Source organism: Gobio gobio, assembly GCF_949357685.1.
Source record: "Gobio gobio genome assembly, chromosome: 3".
Taxonomy (NCBI): Eukaryota; Metazoa; Chordata; class Actinopteri; order Cypriniformes; family Gobionidae; genus Gobio; species Gobio gobio.
This window is the reverse complement of record NC_137099.1, coordinates 42,689,956-42,710,630: the sequence shown is the minus strand read 5'-3', so window position 1 is coordinate 42,710,630 and position 20,675 is coordinate 42,689,956. Positions and strand designations below refer to the sequence as shown.

The following is a 20,675-nucleotide window of genomic DNA, read 5'->3' as shown; positions in this document are numbered from 1 at the left end:
GTAGTGCAAAGCGTTCATAATGCCATGCACCCTAACAAGGTTCCCAGGGCCTTTGGAAGAGAAACAGGCCCACAGCATCACAGATCCTCCACCATACTTCACGGTGGGCATGAGGTGCTTTTCGGCATACTCATCTTTTGTCTTACGCCAGACCCACTTAGAGTGTTTGTTGCCAAAAAGCTCAATCTTAGTCTCATCTGACCAAAGCACACGATCCCAGTTGAAGTCCCAGTACCGCTTAGCAAACTCCAGACGTTTACGTTTGTGAGTGTTAGTGAGAAAAGGCTTTTTTCTTGCATGCCTCCCAAACAGCTTGTTGGCATGTAGAGAGCGTCTGATGGTTGTTTTGGAGACTTTGTGACCCCAAGATGCCACTCTTTGATGCAATTCTGTGACAGTGAGCTTAGGAAATTTTTTTACTTCTCTTACCATCCTCCTCACTGTGCGTTGTGGCAAGATAAACTTGGGACCTCTTCCAGCCTTGTTTGTCACTGTTCCAGTTGTTTTAAACTTCTTAATGATTCCTCTGACTGTAGATACGGGTAAGTTAAGGCGAGTGGCTATTTTCTTGTAGCCATTGCCTGACTTATGAAGGTCGACACACATCTGCCTTACTTGAATGGTGTGTTCTCTTGTCTTTGCCATGTTGACAAATGGGTAAGAGAATTAGGCCTCTGTGTCACGTAATATTTATACCCCAGGGAAACAGGAAGTCATGAATTACTAATTAAAAGTTCCTAGATACCCTGACCAACTTTAGCAACTACAGAAAAATATATTTAAAAAAAAATCAATAAAAATTTTCAGAGGAATTGTTAGGGGTGCCAATAATTGTGGGACACATGATTTCAAGTTTTTTTTTTTTTTCTAAATGTGTGATTTTTTTTACCACCAAAGTAATGTAGTTAATGTAACTTGTACTTTTTCTCTTTTTTTTGCATTTAGGTTCTATGTTGTTTAAAAAAAAAGGAGAATTTTTAGAAGTCCACAACCACATCTTAAACAGGGGTGCCAATAATTGTGGAGGGCACTGTACCTTATGTAATTCCAAACATCCAAGGCTACTCACTGACAGCAGATGGCGCTTATGGAACAGCAGAAATGCAGCCGTGACATTGGTAACCCACTACTTTCTGTTTCTAAACAATATGTAAATGTTTTAAACAGCCATTCAGATTTTTGTATTTGCAATGGTGTTCATCAAAGCATGAAATACTTAAAAAATGTATAGACTATTTATTCTCAAATTTAGGCCTGGTTTCACAGACAGGGTTTAGATTAAGTCAGCATTAGGGCCTTAGTTCAATTAGGACATTTAAGTAGCTATTATAAACATGCCAGAAAACAGTACTGTTGTGCATCTTGAGATAAAACAATAGCACTGCTATATTTTAAGATGTATCATTGCAAGCTGCTTTCAGTTAAAACAGCTTGAACATGCATTTATACTCTGAGGATAGGCTTAAGCCTTGTTTGTGAAACTGGGGGATAAACATTTTTACATTTTAATCTTGATTAAATCCTGCCCTTTATTGAGTGAAAATGATCTCAATGAATGATTCTTTATTGTTCAGTAACACTTTACAATACGGCTCCATTCATTAACATTAGTTAATTCATAAGTTAACATAAACTGACGATTAACAATACTTCTAAAGCACTTTTAAAACACATTTATTGAATGATAGACATGCTGTAGTTATAACTATGGTAGAGGCAAAGGCCTGAAAGTACAGAAATCTTCCCCCAATTGTCAAAACTGTAAAGGATTATTAGAATAAAATAGTTGTCACGTGTGATTACGTGTCACATTATAAGTTCATATTAACAGTTATATCACTGCTCAATTTAAAATGTAAATAGTGCAATACAAACAGTACAAAAGCGTATATTTTCCTTCAACATAGTGCACTATAAAACATTCTTTTACATAAGCAGCGAACAAGTGAGAAATTTTGGATACAGCAATTGCCTATGCTTGAGATGACAGGCAAATGTCTATTTTAGGGTATTGTTTTGTTTTACACATACTGAAGGGATAAGTGGTAAAGCTCTAATGCACATTTGTGTAATTATATATTTTGCATTTTATATATTCTGTTTAATTTTTGTTTTCAAATATGAGTTTTATCAAGTAAAATTTTTAATTTATGCGTTTGGCAGACACTTTTATCCAAAGTGACTTACATTGCATTCAAAGTACATATTTTGTCACTTCTTGCTTTCCCTGGGAATCGAACCCATAACTCTGGCGTTGCTAGCGCCATGCTCTATTGTTTGAGCTACAGGAGAACTACAGGAAAGCTACATAGCTACAGCAAAGCAGGAAAGTTGTATTTGTTTATTTCTATTTCATTGGTCTTTTCAAGATTCAAGTTTCTTTTGAAAAAAAGATGTTTGTTAATGAAAAACATTAAAAAAAGAGAACCCACCTTTCCGCTTACGAACGTTTTTCTCAGCTTGCCATTGTGCCTGCTGTTTAAATTCATTGTCCAGTTTTTCTTTTGCTTTTTGAAAAGCTTCACCATCAAGCTTAGACCCCAGAGCTTCTGTTTCCTTCTTTCTCTGCTCCTCGTTCTCTTTCAGGATGTGACATTTTTCTGCCTCAATCGCTTTCTCTATTTCAAGCATCTCATCGGTGTAATGTTGCCCACCATTCCCAGTAACTATTTTGTCAATATGTTCAAACAACTGAACAACCTGTTCAGGATTTTGTTCTTTATTGTTGAACACATGGAATCTTCCACTGCAAGTTTTGATGAAACTGAGCAGTTTTGGGCTGTTCCGCACAAATGTGTGAATGTTCTCCTCCAGCAGATCTCCATGAGTGAACAGTGCCATGGTGTATGAGGAGGATTCCTCACCAAAAATGTTTTGAATGATTTTAACAGCTTCTGCCTCTTCATCTGTGAATCTGCCCAGCTGAATCACCACTAAGAAGACATGTGGACCAGGAGAGGAGAGTGGAATGCAGAGTTTAATTCTGTTGACCACCTCATCTGTACTTAGGCTGGTGTCAAACAGACCCGGGGTGTCAATAACTAATACCTTTCTTCCATTAACTGTTGCATTATTTTTTTCACATTGCTTAGTCACAGAGGAGGACGATATCTCAGATTTAAAAACCTTTTTTCCCAGGATGGTGTTGCCTGTTGCACTTCTTCCTGCCCCTGTCATTCCAACCAAAAGAATCCGGAGCGGTTCGCCTGGATGATTAATAAGAATTCTTAATTATTTTTAATTTAGTCCTCACACTCTCTTTTTCATCATAAAGGTACAAATAAAAGTATGTATTATGTCTATCAATATTTTTAGATCTGTATTTAAGATTTTAAAACACACCGTACCTAAATTACTCGGATTGTGATTTGGTTGATTTTGATTGTTGTCAGGTATCTGAAAGTTAATGACATAATATTATACATGGTTTCACATATATCACATTATATTAGCTTTCAACATTTCATTTGCCTATGTGCAAGATAATATATTTGTTTTCTGCTTCCTCACTGGGGGATATCTGCCAAAGTTCACTTCCCTTGACAAAATGCGATCATTCGGAACACCTTGCAACAAGTGTATTTATGCCAACAATCATTAGGATATTAAGTAAAGATCACGTTCCATGAAGATATTTACCGGAATTTTTTTTTAATAAAAATAAATAAATAAATAAATAAATAAAAAAAAATATATATATATATATATATATTTCTTTTTTTTTTCTTTTTTTTTTACGGTAGGACATTTACAAAATATCTTCATGGAACGTGATCTTTACTTAATATCCTTGTTGGCATAAAAGAAAAATCGATAACTTTGCCCCATACAATGTATTGTTGGTTATTGCCCCAAATATACCTGTGCGACTTATGACTGGTTTTGTGGCCCATGCAGGGTCACATTTATATTTTACATAAATACATGGGTGTATTTTATATTCTGTATATATTATACAGATATACTATGCCATTATAACTGAAAAGTTTAATATGGGTGAATGTGAGTTTCATCTGTACTTGTTACAAGGTGTTCCAAATGATCACATTTTGTCAAGGGAAGTGAACTTTGGCAGATATCCCCCAGTGAGGAAGCAGAAAACAAATGATCGTGCAAATAATATCTCAGCCTTATATTGTCCTATCCAACCATATATCAATGGAAAGCTTATTTGTTCAGCTTTCAGATGATGTATTAATAGCAATTTTAAAGATTAAATGTATTAATCTTAATTTTAAAAAATGTACCCTTATGACTGGTTTTGTGGTCCAGGGTCGCATATTAGATTTAATTATAGGTGATAGACCCCAGATCAAGTGAGATTTCTGTTGCAATATTTAATATAAAAATGATTTGGTAATATTGTGTGTGTTTCAACTGTTATGCATGGATCATGATAATTGCATTACTACAATAACTGCTGTATATAAACCATGTCTAAGATTCATTAAACTCTTTAATGCCAGACACTTATACATCTAATTTATTTTAGATAAACTTCCTCTTGTACTGAGGTGGTGGTGCGCAATGACTAAGTACATTTTCCTCTCCACTTCCTGTGAAGTGATCAGTGTTGTTCCCTATGTTGGCAGTGCTCTTTGGGCTAAATTTATATGCTCTCTGTGATATGGAATCTCACATAAAATGTCCCAATACTAACAATAGAATGATTTGTTCCAATATATAAATATGTACCAATAGTACCATAATTATATGGCTTCTGGATGTATTAAATTTCATAGTACATACCGGATTCATCCATATAAGGATAGCAAATATAGCAAATGCAGGTGGCAAGTAGTGCAACAAAGTTGAGCCCCTTGACTTATTTGATTGTTGTCCATTAGAAGTCTCATTGTTGTCCATATCTATTGAGAAAATGAAGTCAAAACTGTTGTTCTTGCTTTTAAATATGAAAATGAGTAAAAAAAATCTGCCATTTGATGAATATTTTTATCAAACAAAAGCAAAACATTTAAAGTGGATTATAAAGCATTCAAATGATTTATTGATTAGTATTTCACTTGGTCTATTTCAATTTCTTTTTTTATTTGTATTACTATTTTGTACCCCTGTTAGTTAGCTTTACATCATTGAATATTTATAGCATACATGCTCTCTCTCTCTCTCTCTCTCTCTCTCTCTCTCTCTCTCTCTCTCTCTCTCTCTCTCTCTCTCTCTCTCTCTCACCATTCATTTTGGAAGCAAATAATCATGGTCCAGGTTCCAACTGCTAAGCTGCGTTGTTCTTCTCTGTTAGAAGAGTTTCGTTTTCCCAGTGCTTATAAACAGGACCATACACCTGCTAGACTTGTTTTTATTAGTGGATCATGTGTCACATCCTACTCCACCCAGCTCCCCGTCTCCATTAAACACTCTGCTCACTTTCCCTGGACTAACTACTCCCTTACACCTGCATCTACCAGCAATCAGACTGCATAAACAAATACTTGCATCTCTCAAACACACATTGGCTGCGTCCAAAAACCTAAGCAACCAGGCGCGCTGGAAGCAGTTTCATTCGAGGGGGGCTGAGAGTTGGTTCGGAAAATGTGTGACGTCATTATGTTGTCGCTGGCGACCAGACAGGTGTTGTAGTAGAACCACCCCTTTCGCGTCAAAGAGCACAGACGGCCCCCACCGCCGCAGATTATTGTTGTTTAAAATGAATTACTTGTTAAAACCTGATCATACACAGACACTCTTACTTGATCTGCACAAAGGGTTAATCATCACTCATAAAGCATTATTTTTATTTGTGTTCATAGGCTACATACAATATCCAGAATCTGCCAGGGGCCTATACCATGAAGCCGGTTTAGCTGGCTAGCCAGATATGTTTAAGATTAGTTTGTGCCAATCCTGGGTTTTAGGTACCATTAAAGTGGTTTGGCTTTTAGCAGGGTTCATCTCCATAGTAACTAACGCTCCACGGCTAACCTGCTCCAGGGCAAGTTATGGTCTGGATAAGAGATCTCAAACTGAAATTAGACCAATCAGCTGTAAGCAAAGTGACACACCTCTGATGCAATGAAGTCACTCCCCCTGTTTCTACTCCAAATTAAAGGTCACTACATAGCAAATGATTTTAAAAGACTAAAGTGTCTGGCTTTTAACAATGCTTATTTATTATAATAATAATTTTGAATGACTTAGATATCATTTAAGTAATTATATACCCTTATTCACTTACACATGTATCATTTTAGTTAATCAATCATTAATGGGCACATAGTTAAAATTAATATAAATAGCCTAATGTATATAAAGGTCATACAAATGAGCTTTAAAATCAATAAATAAAGCTATAAAAATGACTACATGCGAGTTTAAATGTTCAATTATCTCTATATATCAACTAAACTAACTTTATAACTTTTACTTGTACTGACTAAGTAAGATTTTTCTTAAAGTTGACAGCTTTCATTGACAGCTCTTTTCTTCTTCCTGTGTACATTTGTTTAAATTCTTAATATTTTCAATCATGTAATATTCTGCAGAAGAGAGAAATCAATTCTGCAGAAGAGAGAAATCTCTCGCGAGAAGTAGATGTCATTTTCACTGATCCACATAGTGTGATTGGCTGTTCATTACTGATGTCACAGCTAAAATCCTAAACTCAGGATCAAAGCCTGAGTTGACAGAGAAAGTTGATGAGCTGCGTCATGGTACCAATAAAGCCTGATTGCATCGGTTTGGTTTTGTCAACTCAAAACCAATCCTGTAACCCTGAGTTTGTTCAACTACCTTCATGGTACAGGCCCCAGGGCTCTTAGTCCATGTGCGCATGAATTATGCGATCTGAAGAGCTCAAACAGCTAACAGAGCTAGTGATGACTCCCCTCTGATCCGGCAGCTGTGATATCATTAGCTTGTAAAGCTGTCAATCATCTCACATGATCCAACGTTAGGCTGTGATTCTGGATGGCGTTCCTGTGTACACTTACTCATTATCTGATTCAAGAAGCTAATGAATGCAGGATTCAAGTAGGCTATATCTGGTGTGTGATTTCCTTTCGTTTTTTGTTATTATCATTTTAGTCATTTTTTATTTAATTTAACATTGAAAGCAGAAAAATTTGAAAACGGTTCCTTTTTCTTCCTTTTTTTTTAATACGAAAAACAAGAATTCAGCTTGATTTTTTTTGTTTTTCGTTCTGAGGTAGAAAAATTAATAAACAGCTGGAATCCAGCTATTTATAAAATAAATAGGCCTACACTAAATATTTTTCACTTAAATAATTAACAAATTAAGATGACAAAACGAAAACACTGAATCCGTTTGAAGCTTTGAAGAACCGGAATAGTTTTTTTCTTCATATAAAAATAGCAGGCCACACCTTGACTGGTTTTACATTTTTTTAAAGTAGCATGTCTAAGTGGTGCAGGGGCGTGGGAAGTGGGAAGTGGGGGTGCTGCAAAGGATTGCAAATGCAATGCAAATGCAAATTTCATTTCTGAAGCTCATTCCACTCAGCACCGCATGCTCAACCCAGAACTCAATTTGTGACATGTTGGATAAAGTATAGGTCTATCTGAAATAAATAGTTAGGGCTGCCCCTGACTAAATTTGTTTTTATTTTCTAGTAGTTGTTCATTTAAGCCGTTGTTCACGCTGCGCCGCCGCCTGCATGTCATTGTCTGTTATACTGTTATGCTTTACTATTTGCTTATTATTTATTAAATCCGGGCAATTTGGTTGATTAAACATAGATTACAATTAAGATACAATTTATACAAAACGAAATTCACATTAGAGAAAAATTTTGTTTTAAGCCTATTGAAGTGTTATTGAACTTATTGAAGACCCCCATCTTCTGACATTATGCATCTTATGTGTCCTGTTTACTTTTCAACGTAAATGAAATAAAAAAATAACATTATAATTTTTAAACTGAAACTAATAACGTGTTTTAATGGCTACAAGTATAGTAGGCTACAGTAGGCTACAGAGAAATGTCATGTCTCGGGATTTGAGCGCACGTCATTTTACCGGTGAGCAGTTCATGAGTGAAGCTCCGCTTTGCTCACATGCTCTGGTAAGGTAGGCAGGTTTTTTGCGTGAATTTTTATTTCCTGTCGCTGTGCAAGCTCGTTTATTGTATATGACTGTGTAAACATTTTATTTAAAGGTTTAATGTAGGCCATAGTCCATTGCATTACGATTGCAAGAAGAATCAACATTGGGAAAATTGTGATATGCAGTCCCAGTGTATGTAGACTTAAAACGAGTGTTCTCACCGATATATTTGTTGTTCTTTTATGTTTAATAGACTCGATATTGTTTCTTATAAAAATGTGGTGATGCAGCAAAAAAAAAAAAAAAACGTTTAACTGATAGTAGGCTATTACTCGGTCAAAATTCATTTCGTTAACGGTTAAATTGTCAATATGAGCATCCCTAGTCCCGACCTCAGTAGACTGGTGAGAGTCCATGTTAACGTCCAGCTCACAAACCTCGCTGCTCGCGGATGTCTGAACAGAGTTTGTGTCAGTGTCAAGGTCAGCATTTGGCGCGGATTTAGTCGCCGTCGTTGTTTACATCCTTAATTTGAGAAGAATTCCCAATTTTACTTTTCTTAACCGTGTTAGCAGTAACGTTACTCAAAAAAAGTCTGAAATGCGTTTCTGCTGCTCATTGCTAGCCATGACCAAACGAGTGTGAGCCAGGTGACCTGACGAAAGCTCTTCCTGAGGAATTATTAAAATAATTAATCATTAGTTTATATCTTATCCACTGCAGATTATTTTAATCCCATATCAAACAGTATGTTATGTCAGTCTATTTTAATTTATTTTATTTCATTTCATGTTTTTAAATACAATATAATTTTAGTCCAGTGGGGGGCTGATGTTATAACAATAGGTTACTGTCGTAACCCCGGTTCTCTGAAACATCGAGTGGAGAGATCCACCTATGGGAAGGGCATCCGTACCTGACCTCTGCAGAAGCATCCAATTGCACCAAGTCTGACAAGACAGGCAGGAGCGCGCAGCCAATGCCTGGTAAGGCCCCGGCCCTTACCTGCGGGCATATATAGCCTGCACGCGCTACTGTACTCCAGTAAGAATATTCGCTTCTCGTGCGGCAAGCGGGGCAAGGCTGGTGGATCTCTCCACTCGATGTTTCAGAGAACCGGGTTACGAAAGTAACCTATTGTTCTCTTTCATCATCTCGTGTTCGAGATCCACCTATGGGAGAGACATGGACAGCTCCCCGATTCCCCAATATACTCACAGTGAGGTCCTGTTAGCCAGAAAAAGACGGTCACCCCCAAGGGGGCGGTGCTTGACACGTCTCATAATCATGAACCCGCCAAACGGACGCACACACGTAACTGTGGTGTGCAAGCAGGACATGAAACGTGTGTGGCACACACAAAAGAAGGCAGGGTCAGGAAGACCCCACCCCCAAGACCGAATGTGCTACCGAGGTTCTGGTGACATCCAGCCTATAGTAACGCACAAACGAATGGGGAGAAGCCCAACTGTCAGCAGAGCAGATATCCTGCAGTGATACTCCCCTGAACAGAGCCCAAGAGGCGGCTAAGCCCCTCGTGGAATGAGCTCTGATGCCCCCTGGGGGGTTGCACTCCCTTCGATTCGTAAGCCAAAACTATAGCGTCCACAAACCAATGTGAAAGGCATTGTTTAGACAGGGGATCCCCTTTTGTGGGGAGGAGCCCATGAAACAAAGAGTTGGTCACTCTTCCAGAAAGCACTGGTCCTAGCCAAATACGTCTGTAACGCACAGACCGGACACAGGGCATTCAGCCTTTGATCCTCCGCGGAGGAAAAAGGGCGGAGGGTGAAAAGCGGAAAGCTCTAACACCTCCGATGTGAACGCAGGAAAATATTTCGGCATGAAGGCTGGATTAGGCTTAAGGAAAACCTTATTTCCGCCCAGAGAGAATTTAATGCACGAGGGGTGAACCGAGAGTGCATGTAACTCACTGACACGTTTGGCTGACGCCAAAGCCAAGAGCAAGGCTGTCTTGAAGGACAGCAACTTTAGGGAAATATTCCCCAGAGGCTCAAAAGGGAATTGAGACAGGGCTTCCAGCACCATGGAGAGGTCCCATTCAGGGATCGTTCCCCTAATGACTGGCAACAAAAGACGGGCACCCTTCATAAATCTGCGGATTAGAAGATGCTGCCCAACCGTTGAGCCCTCAAATCCCACATGACAAGCAGAAATAGCTGCCAGATAGACCTTAATAGTGGAAAAGGACCTTCCTTTATCCATGAGGTCTTGGAGGAAACACAAAATATCAGAAACTGAGCACTGATATGACGTGAGACCCTGCCCATCACACCACTCATTGAACACATACAGCCATATAAGGACCGTGTAGAAATGGCTCTGGCATTCTGTATAGTAGCCACCTCGCGCGGGGGAAGCCCTAACGCGCTCAGGTTCGCGCTCTCACGGGCCAAGCCCAGAGAGCTACCCTGTCCGGGTGTGGATGATAAATCTCCCCGTTCGCTTGAGACAATAGGTCTGTGCGGAGGGGGAGGCGCCACGGCTAGGCATGTAACAGAGGAATTATCTCCGCCAGCCAGGGCGCTTTGGGCCACCTGGGAGCTAATCAGGATGAGAGACAGGTGCCCCTCTTTCACCCTGGCCAGTGTTGGAATTATCAAGCACAGGGGAGGAAAGGCATACAGCAGCACTTTGGGCCACGGGTGGGCCAGTGTATCTACCCCAAGGGGCGCATCCAAGTCCTTTAGCGAGAAGAACATAGGACAACGGCTGTTTTCGCGCGAGGCGAATAGATCTACGGACGCCTGTCCGAATCTCATCCAAATCATGTCTGCTATCTGAGGATGGAGGCGCCAATCTCCGAAGAGCGGGTTCCCCCTCGATAGAAGATCCGCGCCTCTGTTCAGAATGCCCAGAATATGAGTTGCGCGTAACGACAGGAAAAATCGACTGCTCCATACCAAAAGCTTGTAAGCTAGAGCATGGAGTTTCGACGAGCGCACGCCGCCTTGACGATTGATATAAGCCACTGCCGTGGTATTGTCTCAGCGTACGAGCACATGATGTCCCTGCAGACGGGACAGAAAATTATTCAGAGCCTTCCAAATAGTCAGAAGCTCTAAATAATTTATGTGCTCTGAACGTAGTTTGCTCGGCCACAAACCGTTCACAGTTCTGCCCTCTTGGGTGGCACCCCAGCCTGTTAAGGACGCATCCGTCGTCACAACTTTCCGCAACATAACTTGTGGGAGACACACCCCATACCAATAAACACATCGGCTGGGCAGCCACGGGAGGTGGGCACCCTCCAGAAGAAACCCTCCGTCTTTTGGACAGGGTTACTGCAGAAAGAGAGTTCAAAGAGCTTGTCGCTCGAGACACACCCCATCCACTAAACACATAGGCTGGGCAGCCACGGGAGGGGGGCACCCTCCAGAAGAAACCCTCCGTCTTTTGGACAGGGTTACTGCAGAGAGAGAGTTCAAAGAGCTTGTCGCTCGAGAACGGTTTTGATGAAAGTTACGTCCCGGGGCCGGGGAATTAGGCAAACGCGCCTGGCTAGGGGCCGCCTTCCTAAGAAGGCACAACTTGAAGGCCTCGTCCTCCTCCTCCTCCTGGTCACATCCTACAAAGCAAAGCGCCATGGAGCGCCCAAGGTTTGAAAGGCCTGACGAGCGTTATGGAGAAACGAGGTTGTAAACCGTGATGATCTCCTTCCATAATGCAGGAGAGGAAGATCCCTAGCTGTTGGCCCAGGTCGTCCAAAATTTCCGCCTGGTAAGCGGAGAGGAGGAGACATTTAGGGCCCTAACAGCCAAGGCCGAGAATTGGCCTGGTGCACCGAAGCAGAAAACGGTTCATCAGGGCGAGCAGCCCTCCCTGGACTGGGTTGAGGTGCCTGGTGATCGCTCAATAGCGGGCGGTTAACCCATGCCGAGAGCCGCCATATTTTAACCTCCAGACCCGCGAGACCGTGTTTAAGGTCGAGCGGGTCGCTCCAGTAATGCCGTGTGTGCTTTGCGCACGCTAGGAGAACGTGAAAGTTGTTACCTCAGGCAGAGGGGAGCTCCCAGCATTTTTTTTTTTTATGGCATCCTTCTGTCTCTAGAGACAATGGAGTCTGCACCTGAGTATTTATTTAATTGTGGGGCAGCAGCGCCGGTTGTGGCTGAATAAGCCGATGCGGGAGTTGCAGCTCCTGCCGCACTTGCTGCAAGTGTAGTCCGTGGTGGGTACTATGGGGGGAGCAGTGGTAGGCTGGGTTCTCTGCTGTTTGCGGCTCTTCCTTTCCTCGCGCTGGATCTCTCTCTTCTCCTCAGCCTGCTTGACGCCGGTTATGACATTTGCACGCCAGCTAGAGCGGTCGGAAGTTGCTGTTTCGAGATCTGCTGGGTTGATGTTACATGACTTCAGATCCCTCTTGCAGACATCCTTGTAGCGCAGGGCTGGTCGACCGGTTGGCCGTGTACCGATGGCGAGCTCGCCATAGAGGATGTCCTTCGGGATACGGCCATCATCCATCCTGCATACGTGTCCGAGCCAGCGCAGGCGCCTCTGAGAGAGGGTGGCGAAAATGCTTAACAAGCCTGCCTGGGCCAAAACATCTGCGTTGGAGACACGATCCTGCCAGGTGATGCAGAGGAGCCGTCTGAGGTTGCGCATGTGGAAGGCGTTCAGTCTTCGCTCTTCGCTCTCGCCGTCGTAAATATCCCTCTCCTGGTCGGTGGCGCTCTGTGGAGCCGATGTTGAGACAAGCGGCCGCTCGCTCACACATCCAGGAAGATGGATTGATGCAAGGCTGCGGGGGCGCTAGCCTGGGGAATGCCAGAGGGCGGGATGGCCTCCTCGTCCTCTGATGGTGCGTTCACACCGGACGCGAATGAAACGTTTCGCGCGAGTGATTTACATGTTAAGTTACATTTCATGTTAAGTCAATGCAAAGACGCGAATAGGCATTCTACAGCGCAATTCGCGCGAATGAGAAGTCCCGCACGACGTCATCACCGGATCCTGCCGGATCGTCGGCGAGCGGGGGGTTTCCCGCAAAGATGTCCTCTTCGGGGAACTCAGGATTGGGCTGGTCAGCCCAGAGCAGTCACGCCCCGGGAGGTCCCCGGTGGCGGGCTGTCGTCACTATGTCCCACTGGGTAGCAGCACCTTATGGCGGCGTCGCAGGAGTAACTAGGCAGCACCAGGCAGTGACTGCAGTTCTCCGGATTCTCTATGGCCTCTTCCGCGTGCTTGTGGCCCAAGCAGACCGCGTAGAAAGGGTGAATATCATAGCGGCAAGAGCACCACACGCGGCCGGGCAGGCCCGTGATAAACTAGCGCCAGAAAGAAGCAGGAATAGAGAGCGACATACCGGCGAAGAACTCAGAACAAATCTGTGGCGGCAGCCGTGGAACAGGAATGACGAGGGAGAGCGTGGGCGGCTCCGAGAGCAGACACAGAGAAACTGGCAGAATAGGAACTGTCACGCCCGGCGGAGGCTGATCCGAAGATATTTCCTCCTGCAGACAATAGATGAGCAGCGCAAATTCGACCGAGCTGTGTCAGTGCAGAGATCGCGAGAAGCGAATGTCAACTGGAGTACAGTAGAGCGTGCAGGCTATATATGCCCGCAGGTAAGGGCCGGGGCCTTACCGGGCATTGGCTGCGCGCTCCTGCCTGTCTTGTCAGACTTGGTGCAATTGGATGCTTCTGCAGAGGTCAGGTACGGATGCCCTTCCCATAGGTGGATCTCGAACACGAGATGATGAAAGAGAACGGGGGGGGATGCAGCTCCCGCAGCACCCCCCTTCCCGCGCTACTGTAAGCAACTAACTTATCAAGCAGTAACTGAACATGCAGCGTTTGAGCTTCAGAAGGTACTTCACAAAACTGATTTCGGACAGACATCTGTTCTGAGGCAGCGTTACTGTTTAATGATAAAAAAAAATAGATTATTTAATTACTATAATATATTTTCTCACTAGAAATGTCGGTGGAAAACGATCAAAAACATACATTTACACAGAAACTGACCACTAACCACAACTTTCAGATGCCATCTTTATTTTTTAGCTCAACTGTCAAGGAATGGAAAGCTCACGATTGTGGGATATCAAAGGAAGTGAAGGGTACATGTATGATGAAAATCAGTCAGATGAACACATCAGGCAAATAGGAAGTGAAACTAACATTGGATTCGAATGTGTCTTGGTGCCTTCCTACCATGGAATGTATGCTCCGAAGGCAACATTTTCAGAAATTTTGATTTCAGATGCATTTCAAAGATTTCAGATGCATTGTATCATTGCAATGACCCCGCTGTACTCATGATCGGATTAGGCTACTTACCTGTTTTACTTTGTGGATTTTCTCTGTTGTTTCCTCATTACTCCATTGCCTGTTGTTATTTCTGGTGTCATTCCTCTGACATTCTCCCTGTTATTTTTCAATTCAGTTCTACTCACCTATCACTGTGTTTTCACCTACTGTACCAATAAACCTGCACTGAACCTAGATCTTTTTTTAGAAACTGTGCCTTGATTTTGATCACTTGAGATAAAATTCCACATAAACGTTTAATACTAAATCTATGGAGTCAATGTGTATTGTTGCTAATTACCATTCTGGCATAACTTTCTCAGATTGATGTCTTTATGAAATGTGTGGTGTCTAACGTTTGTTGTCACGGGTACATTAAAGACTTTTCATTTCAACTGGGCCGGATGATTAAGGCTATACATCCATTCATGGAGCAGATTTTCCATCAGCCTGGAGACAGGAAGTGCAGTCTGTTGTCTCTCTAGAGGTTTGTGCATTACAAGCGAAAAAAACATTTGCAGTTTAATTTCAATTTCAAACATTACTTTAACGTTACGATCATCAAATTTGTTTCTCCTGCTGTCTGCAGCTGAAAATTGAGAGAACAGAAGCAACCACTATTGATATGACACAAAAACAACACATAAAATAATAAAAATAATCTTAGTGAAACCTCCAAAACTGATGCATGTAGACTTGGGAGACAATAAACGGACAATAAGATTAAAAAAGGAGTGATATGAAATTTTTTTTTTTTTTTTTTTTTAAATGTAAAGGCTATTTGGTGAAAGAAAAAAGATAACTCATAACAGAAGAAAAATGGCAAAAGAAAGCCACATTCCAGAGGTCATGAACTGCATTTTTTATTATTTTATAATGTTTCTTGAGGTGCACTTATAATGTTAGTATAATTTTTATACATCAAAAATGGTCATTAATTAACATTAAAAGGCATTTTTCCCTTGATTTTAGCCCTCTAATTTGAAAGCATTGTTTGAAGGGGCGTGTCTGCTGTGAGACTTAAATGTAAACGCCCATTGTTGCGATTGCCTGACATCTAATATGAAATAAGTATATAATTAAAGCTGTTGAGATTAACTAATCGTGAAAAGTGTTGATTTTAGCATTATATTAAGATATCATCACATGAAAGGTTGCAGCGATGAGCATGTAGCCGATGATAGACAGTCTGTTTAGTGCGTGAATGCAGTGATGTGGTCATTGCAATTCAATTTCAAATGGTTTAGCTCCCCAGTACTTGAGCGAGCTCTTAACACATTATACTCCATCACGCCTATTGCGGTCTCAAAATTCGGGCCAGTTGATAATACCTATGTGACGAGGCGTGAGGGAAGAATGGTCCCGCACAAGAAAATGATGGCCAGGCCGCAATAGCACTGCCGTGCAAGGTGTTTTTATTGACAGTGTTCCTATTTACAGTTCACCAAAAATAAAAATAAAAATGGACAAAATAGGGAATGTGGGGAAAAAATTCAGAAAACAAATAGACAAGATACCTATACATACAACAGCCCTTGGCTGGTAGATCCTTCTCCAGAAAGGTCAATGCATACACTCACTAGCAAATTCTGCAAACTACCACCCCTCCTGCATAAACAAACAGGCCTGGCTTATAACCTGGAAGCTCCACCTACATGGACTCCTCCCCCTTCTTTTAGAGGTAAGTATTACAACAGTAATTTTCTATAAATTACTATATACATAACATTTAATCTTCAGTATTATAACATTTACACAATAATCAATATTCACCATAAAACAATATATACTCCCCCAACTCCCCTCCAAATAACAACTCTTAAAGGATTAGTTCACTTTTAGATAAACTTTTGCTGATAATTTTCATCCAAGATGTCCATGTCTTTCTTTCTGCAGTCGAAAATAAATTTTCGACTGCAGAAATTTTCGACTCGCTAAGTGAGGTCAAATATGAGCCTGGTCATAGATATATCGATCGTAGATTCCTCATTCTACTGATCCGTGCAGGCGCTAATGAGGCATCTACGTATACATCTATATTTTGACCTCACTTAGCGGAACTTATGGCGGAGCTCAGAGATGATCACATTCGTCTGATAAGAGGTAAAATAATAGCATAAATACTGCTCGGTTTCTCGCAGAAACGGATCGTTTCGCTAGATAAGACCCTTATTCATCGTTTGGTTTCGCTTAAAGCCCTTTGAAGCTGTACTGAAACTGTAATTTGGAGCTTGAACCGTTTGGAGCCCATTGAAGTGCATTATATGGAGACCGATCCTGGAATTTTTTCATCAAAAAGCTTAATTTCTTTTCGACTTTAGAAAGAAAGACATGGACATCTTGGATGACATGGGGGTGAGTAAATTATAAGCAAAAGTTTATCTAAAAATGAACTAATCCTTTAAGACGGTCCAGTTACCGGAGAGATTGCGCAGGCGCAACGCGGGAATACAGCGATATCTGGCTTTCTGGATCGTAACCGGGGTTTGCCATTTGCCTCAGGTAACATGGACTAACCATAACACAAACAGGCCGCAACCAAAGACAAAACATAATATGCAGATAAGTCCAATAAACATCTATGGATTCATTTATCTGTTGTCTGTGTGTGTTCATAAAGGGGATTTGGAAAAACATGCGATAATGGTGTGAATATGTGTGTGTTATGTATGCTACTGAAGCGTTAACCTGACCCTCGTGTGCACCCAAGGGTAGGAAACAATAAATCAGGTGGATAATGGATCAAATGTGCGTGTAAAATGTAGTGCTGCCGTGATCGTGACAGAGCCCTCTGTCACATTACCTCCCTCCTCTCCTAGATTGACAAACTCAACAATCTAGACAGGTAATCAGCAGTTAGGTTCTCTTTCCCAGGCCGGTGTCTGATCTTAAAGTGGTACGGCTGCAGTGACAGGTACCATCTTGTTATCTGGGCATTTCGATCTTTCATTGAGTTTATCCAGGTCAATGCTCGATGGTCTGTTTCGAGGTCGAACTCTCTTCCCAGCAAGTAATAGTGGAGACTTTCCAATGCCCACTTGATGGCAAGTCCCTCTTTCTCAACAGTGGAGTAACGGGTCTCTCGATGTAGCAGTTTGTGGCTTAGATAAAGAATTGGGAGTTCCTGGCCCCCCTCTCCTTGTGCCAGCACAGCTCCCAGTCCACTAGCAGACGCATCCACTTGAACTAGAATATTTTGGGGAAATCAGAACTGCGAAGAACGGGACTATTACATAAGCTTTCTTTCAGGTGTTGAAAAGCCCGTTCAGCTTCCTCCGTCCAAGGCACTGGGTTCCGAACCAGCTTTATGGATAAGTTAGTCAGTGGTACCGCGATACTGGAAAACTCTGATATAAACCTTCGGTACCATCCAACCAGTCCAAGGAAGGCACGTACCTCTTTTTTTTTTGTCCGAGGTCTTGGACAGTTTCGTACGGCCTCCACCTTGTCCACTTGTGGTCGAACCTCCCCGTTGCCCAGCAGAAATCCCAGGTATTGTGTTTCTTGTTTTGCCCATTCACATTTGTTCACTTTTAAGGTCAAGCCTGCCTCACCGATTTTTTGTAATACTCTGCTCAGGTGCTGAAGATGCTCTTCCAAGCTTCCGCTGTAGATGACCACGTCATCGAGATACGCCGCGCAGCAGTCCTCTTCCCCCTGTAGCACCTGATCCATCAGCCGTTGAAAGGTGGCTGGAGTTTCATGTAACCCGAACGGCATGGTCGTAAAATGGAACAGTCCTAGGGGGGTTCTGAAAGCGGTGTACTCTCTGGATTGTTGGGCTAAAGGCACCTGCCAGTATGCTTTACACAGATCTAATGTGGTGATTTACTTGGCCTGGCCGATCCGTTCCACCAGCTCATCAATCCGAGGCATTGGCTATGCATCGAACCTGGATACAGCATTGAGTTTCCGAAAGTCCAGGCAGATCCTCATCGATCCATCTTTTTTTGGAACCAGGACAATTGGGCTGCTCCATGGGCTGTTTGACGGCTCAATCACCCCCATGTTCTTCATTAGCTGAATCTCCCTCCTCAGTGGCTCGATCAGTCGTTCTGGTACTCGATAGGGCTGCTTTCGAATAGGAGTTGAGTTTGTGAGCTGGATGGTGTGTTCGATCATGCTGGTTCGGCCTGGCTCTGTCCTGAAGAGACTCGGTTGCCTGTCTTCGACCTGTAGCAGCTGCTCCCAGTGTTCCTCTTCCAGGTGTTCCAGGGTTATTTTTACCTCTGAACAGCCATGTCTTCCATGTCGTCCTCACCCTCCTCACCTTCTGGGGCTCCCTTGCAGGCAAACAGCACTTTCTCTTCATCTGCTGCCTTCTCTCGCCATTCTTTCAAAATGTTTTTGTGGGTGCAATACCTGGTAAGTGACCGGTCCCAATCGTCTCTGGATCTTGTAGGGTCCTTGCCAATTTGCTAATAGCTTATTCGTTGAGGAGGGTAGTAACAACAGTACTTTCTGCCCTGCTTGGCAGAAGATTTTCTCAACCCTGAGGGAACTGTTATTCTCTGGAGCCTTTGTATGTGTGCTGCATGATCGGTGCAGGCCCAATATTGAAGATGGACGCTTTCTGCACACGACACCAGACCTGAAGACGTCTTTCTATGACCTCCTGGGTCATTGTGATCTAAAAATCTAGTCATGGGGCGACAACTAGTCTACCCATTATAGTGATATGCTCTGCTATCTATCCTTGTGTGGAAATTTACCATGACTGGGCATTTTCTCTGCCAATCAGAATCATTCCACATGGCAGTAATGACGTGGCTAGACCTTGAAAACAGTATAACTGTTCAGAAATTGTATGTACGTTAGACGGAGGCGGGGAGACTGTTAGAGGGTGCGCGGCCTACGAACTCCTCTTGAAGCTGGCTTCTGCTGATGAAACTGCAAACTATTCTTCATTAAATATTTCTTTCATTAATCTGACTCCTGACTCTTGGTCTTCATTTTTCACTACTGGTCCTGGGTCCTAAACTGTTACCCCAACAGGGGGAATGCTTCAGGATAGCGAGTAGCGTAGTCACACCCGACCAAGATGTACTGGTGACCTGCACTGCTCCTCTCCAGAGGTCCGACTACGTCCACTGCGATTCTTCTGAAGGGAGTGGTGATCACCGGCAATGGATACAGAAGCACTCTGGCCGACCTGCGAACAGCACCGGTTTTCTGACAGACAGAGCATGTGGCACAGCGTGTGAGTACGTCAGTATACATGGAAGGCCAAAAGAAACAGGAACTGAGTCTTTGGTATGTTTTCTGGTGTGCAAGATGTCCTGACCATGGTATAGTGTGTGCAAGATGTAACACCAGAGATCTACAACATTTTGAAAAAGACAAGACGTGCCACACCATCAGACATCACATATAAAATACCATTCTGCAAAACATACATTTCTGCCCCAAGAGTTTGTAATTTGCTCTCGCCTTCACCTACTTTGGCAAACAGCGACTTTAAGGTACCATCAGCCTCCTGCAACTGAGCAATATTGGTTGGAATCTTCCAATCTCTGCCCTCCAGACCATCTGTTGATACCTTGAGTGTCGGGGTACCTAAATACTTTGCCATCCTGCGTTGCCGACGTGTTTTTCTGGGTTTATTACAGCTCTGTATCAGACTATCGTCTAAGTCCGGCAGAGGCTGCAAACCAGTCTTAGCTTGAGCTCGTGTGAGTACTGGACATGAAACCCCGGTTAATGTCTTTGTGGGTTTATCACACAGGGTTAACAAGCCATTCAACACTGGTACATCCCATCCAAGTACCATTCAAAATTCGGGCCAGTTGATAATACCTATGTGACGAGGCGTGATGGAAGAATGGTCCCGCACAAGAAAATGATGGCCAGGCCGCAATAGCACTGCCGTGCAAGGTGTTTTTATTGACAGTGTTCCTATTTACAGTTCACCAAAAATAAAAATAAAAATGGACAAAATAGGGAATGTGGGGAAAAAATTCAGAAAACAAATAGACAAGATACCTATACATACAACAGCCCTTGGCTGGTAGATCCTTCTCCAGAAAGGTCAATGCACACACTCACTAGCAACTCTAATTCTGCAAACTACCACCCCTCCTGCATAAACAAACAGGCCTGGTTTATAACCTGGAAGCTCCACCTACATGGACTCCTATATACATAACATTTAATCTTCAGTATTATAACATTTACACAATAATCAATATTCACCATAAAACAATATATATATATATATATATATATATATATATATATGTATTTATATATATAGATCTATTTGCATAGCAGTGGTACTTGCGCTGTCAGGATTCCTACCCCCCCCCCCCCCCCCCCAATAAAAACACTTAAGACGGTCCAGTTACTGGAGCGATCGCGCAAGCGCAATGCGAGAATACAGCGA

General features: G+C 42.5%; 1 protein-coding gene across 1 annotated transcript; it reads right to left on the bottom strand.

Annotated features, from left to right (window-relative positions):
- Positions 1-1,513: 1,513 nt before the first annotated feature.
- On the bottom strand, positions 1,514-5,259 carry LOC307123047 (GTPase IMAP family member 9-like). Its single transcript, XM_079811425.1, has 4 exons — positions 5,191-5,259; positions 4,750-4,868; positions 3,348-3,396; positions 1,514-3,206 (listed from the first exon to the last, which is right to left on the bottom strand). Exons 1-4 carry the CDS (start codon positions 5,195-5,197, stop codon positions 2,401-2,403), a joined length of 981 nt encoding a protein of 326 aa, XP_079667551.1. The 5' UTR covers positions 5,198-5,259; the 3' UTR covers positions 1,514-2,400.
- Positions 5,260-20,675: the final 15,416 nt, after the last annotated feature.

Bases quoted from the DNA above. Each gene is read 5' to 3' on its own strand.
- LOC307123047 (XM_079811425.1), bottom strand. The intron at 3,397-4,749 runs GTATGTACTATG...ATTAACTTTCAG, and splicing joins TCCTTATATGGATGAATCCG to ATACCTGACAACAATCAAAA. The intron at 3,207-3,347 runs GTACGGTGTGTT...TTAATCATCCAG, and splicing joins TCACAATCCGAGTAATTTAG to GCGAACCGCTCCGGATTCTT.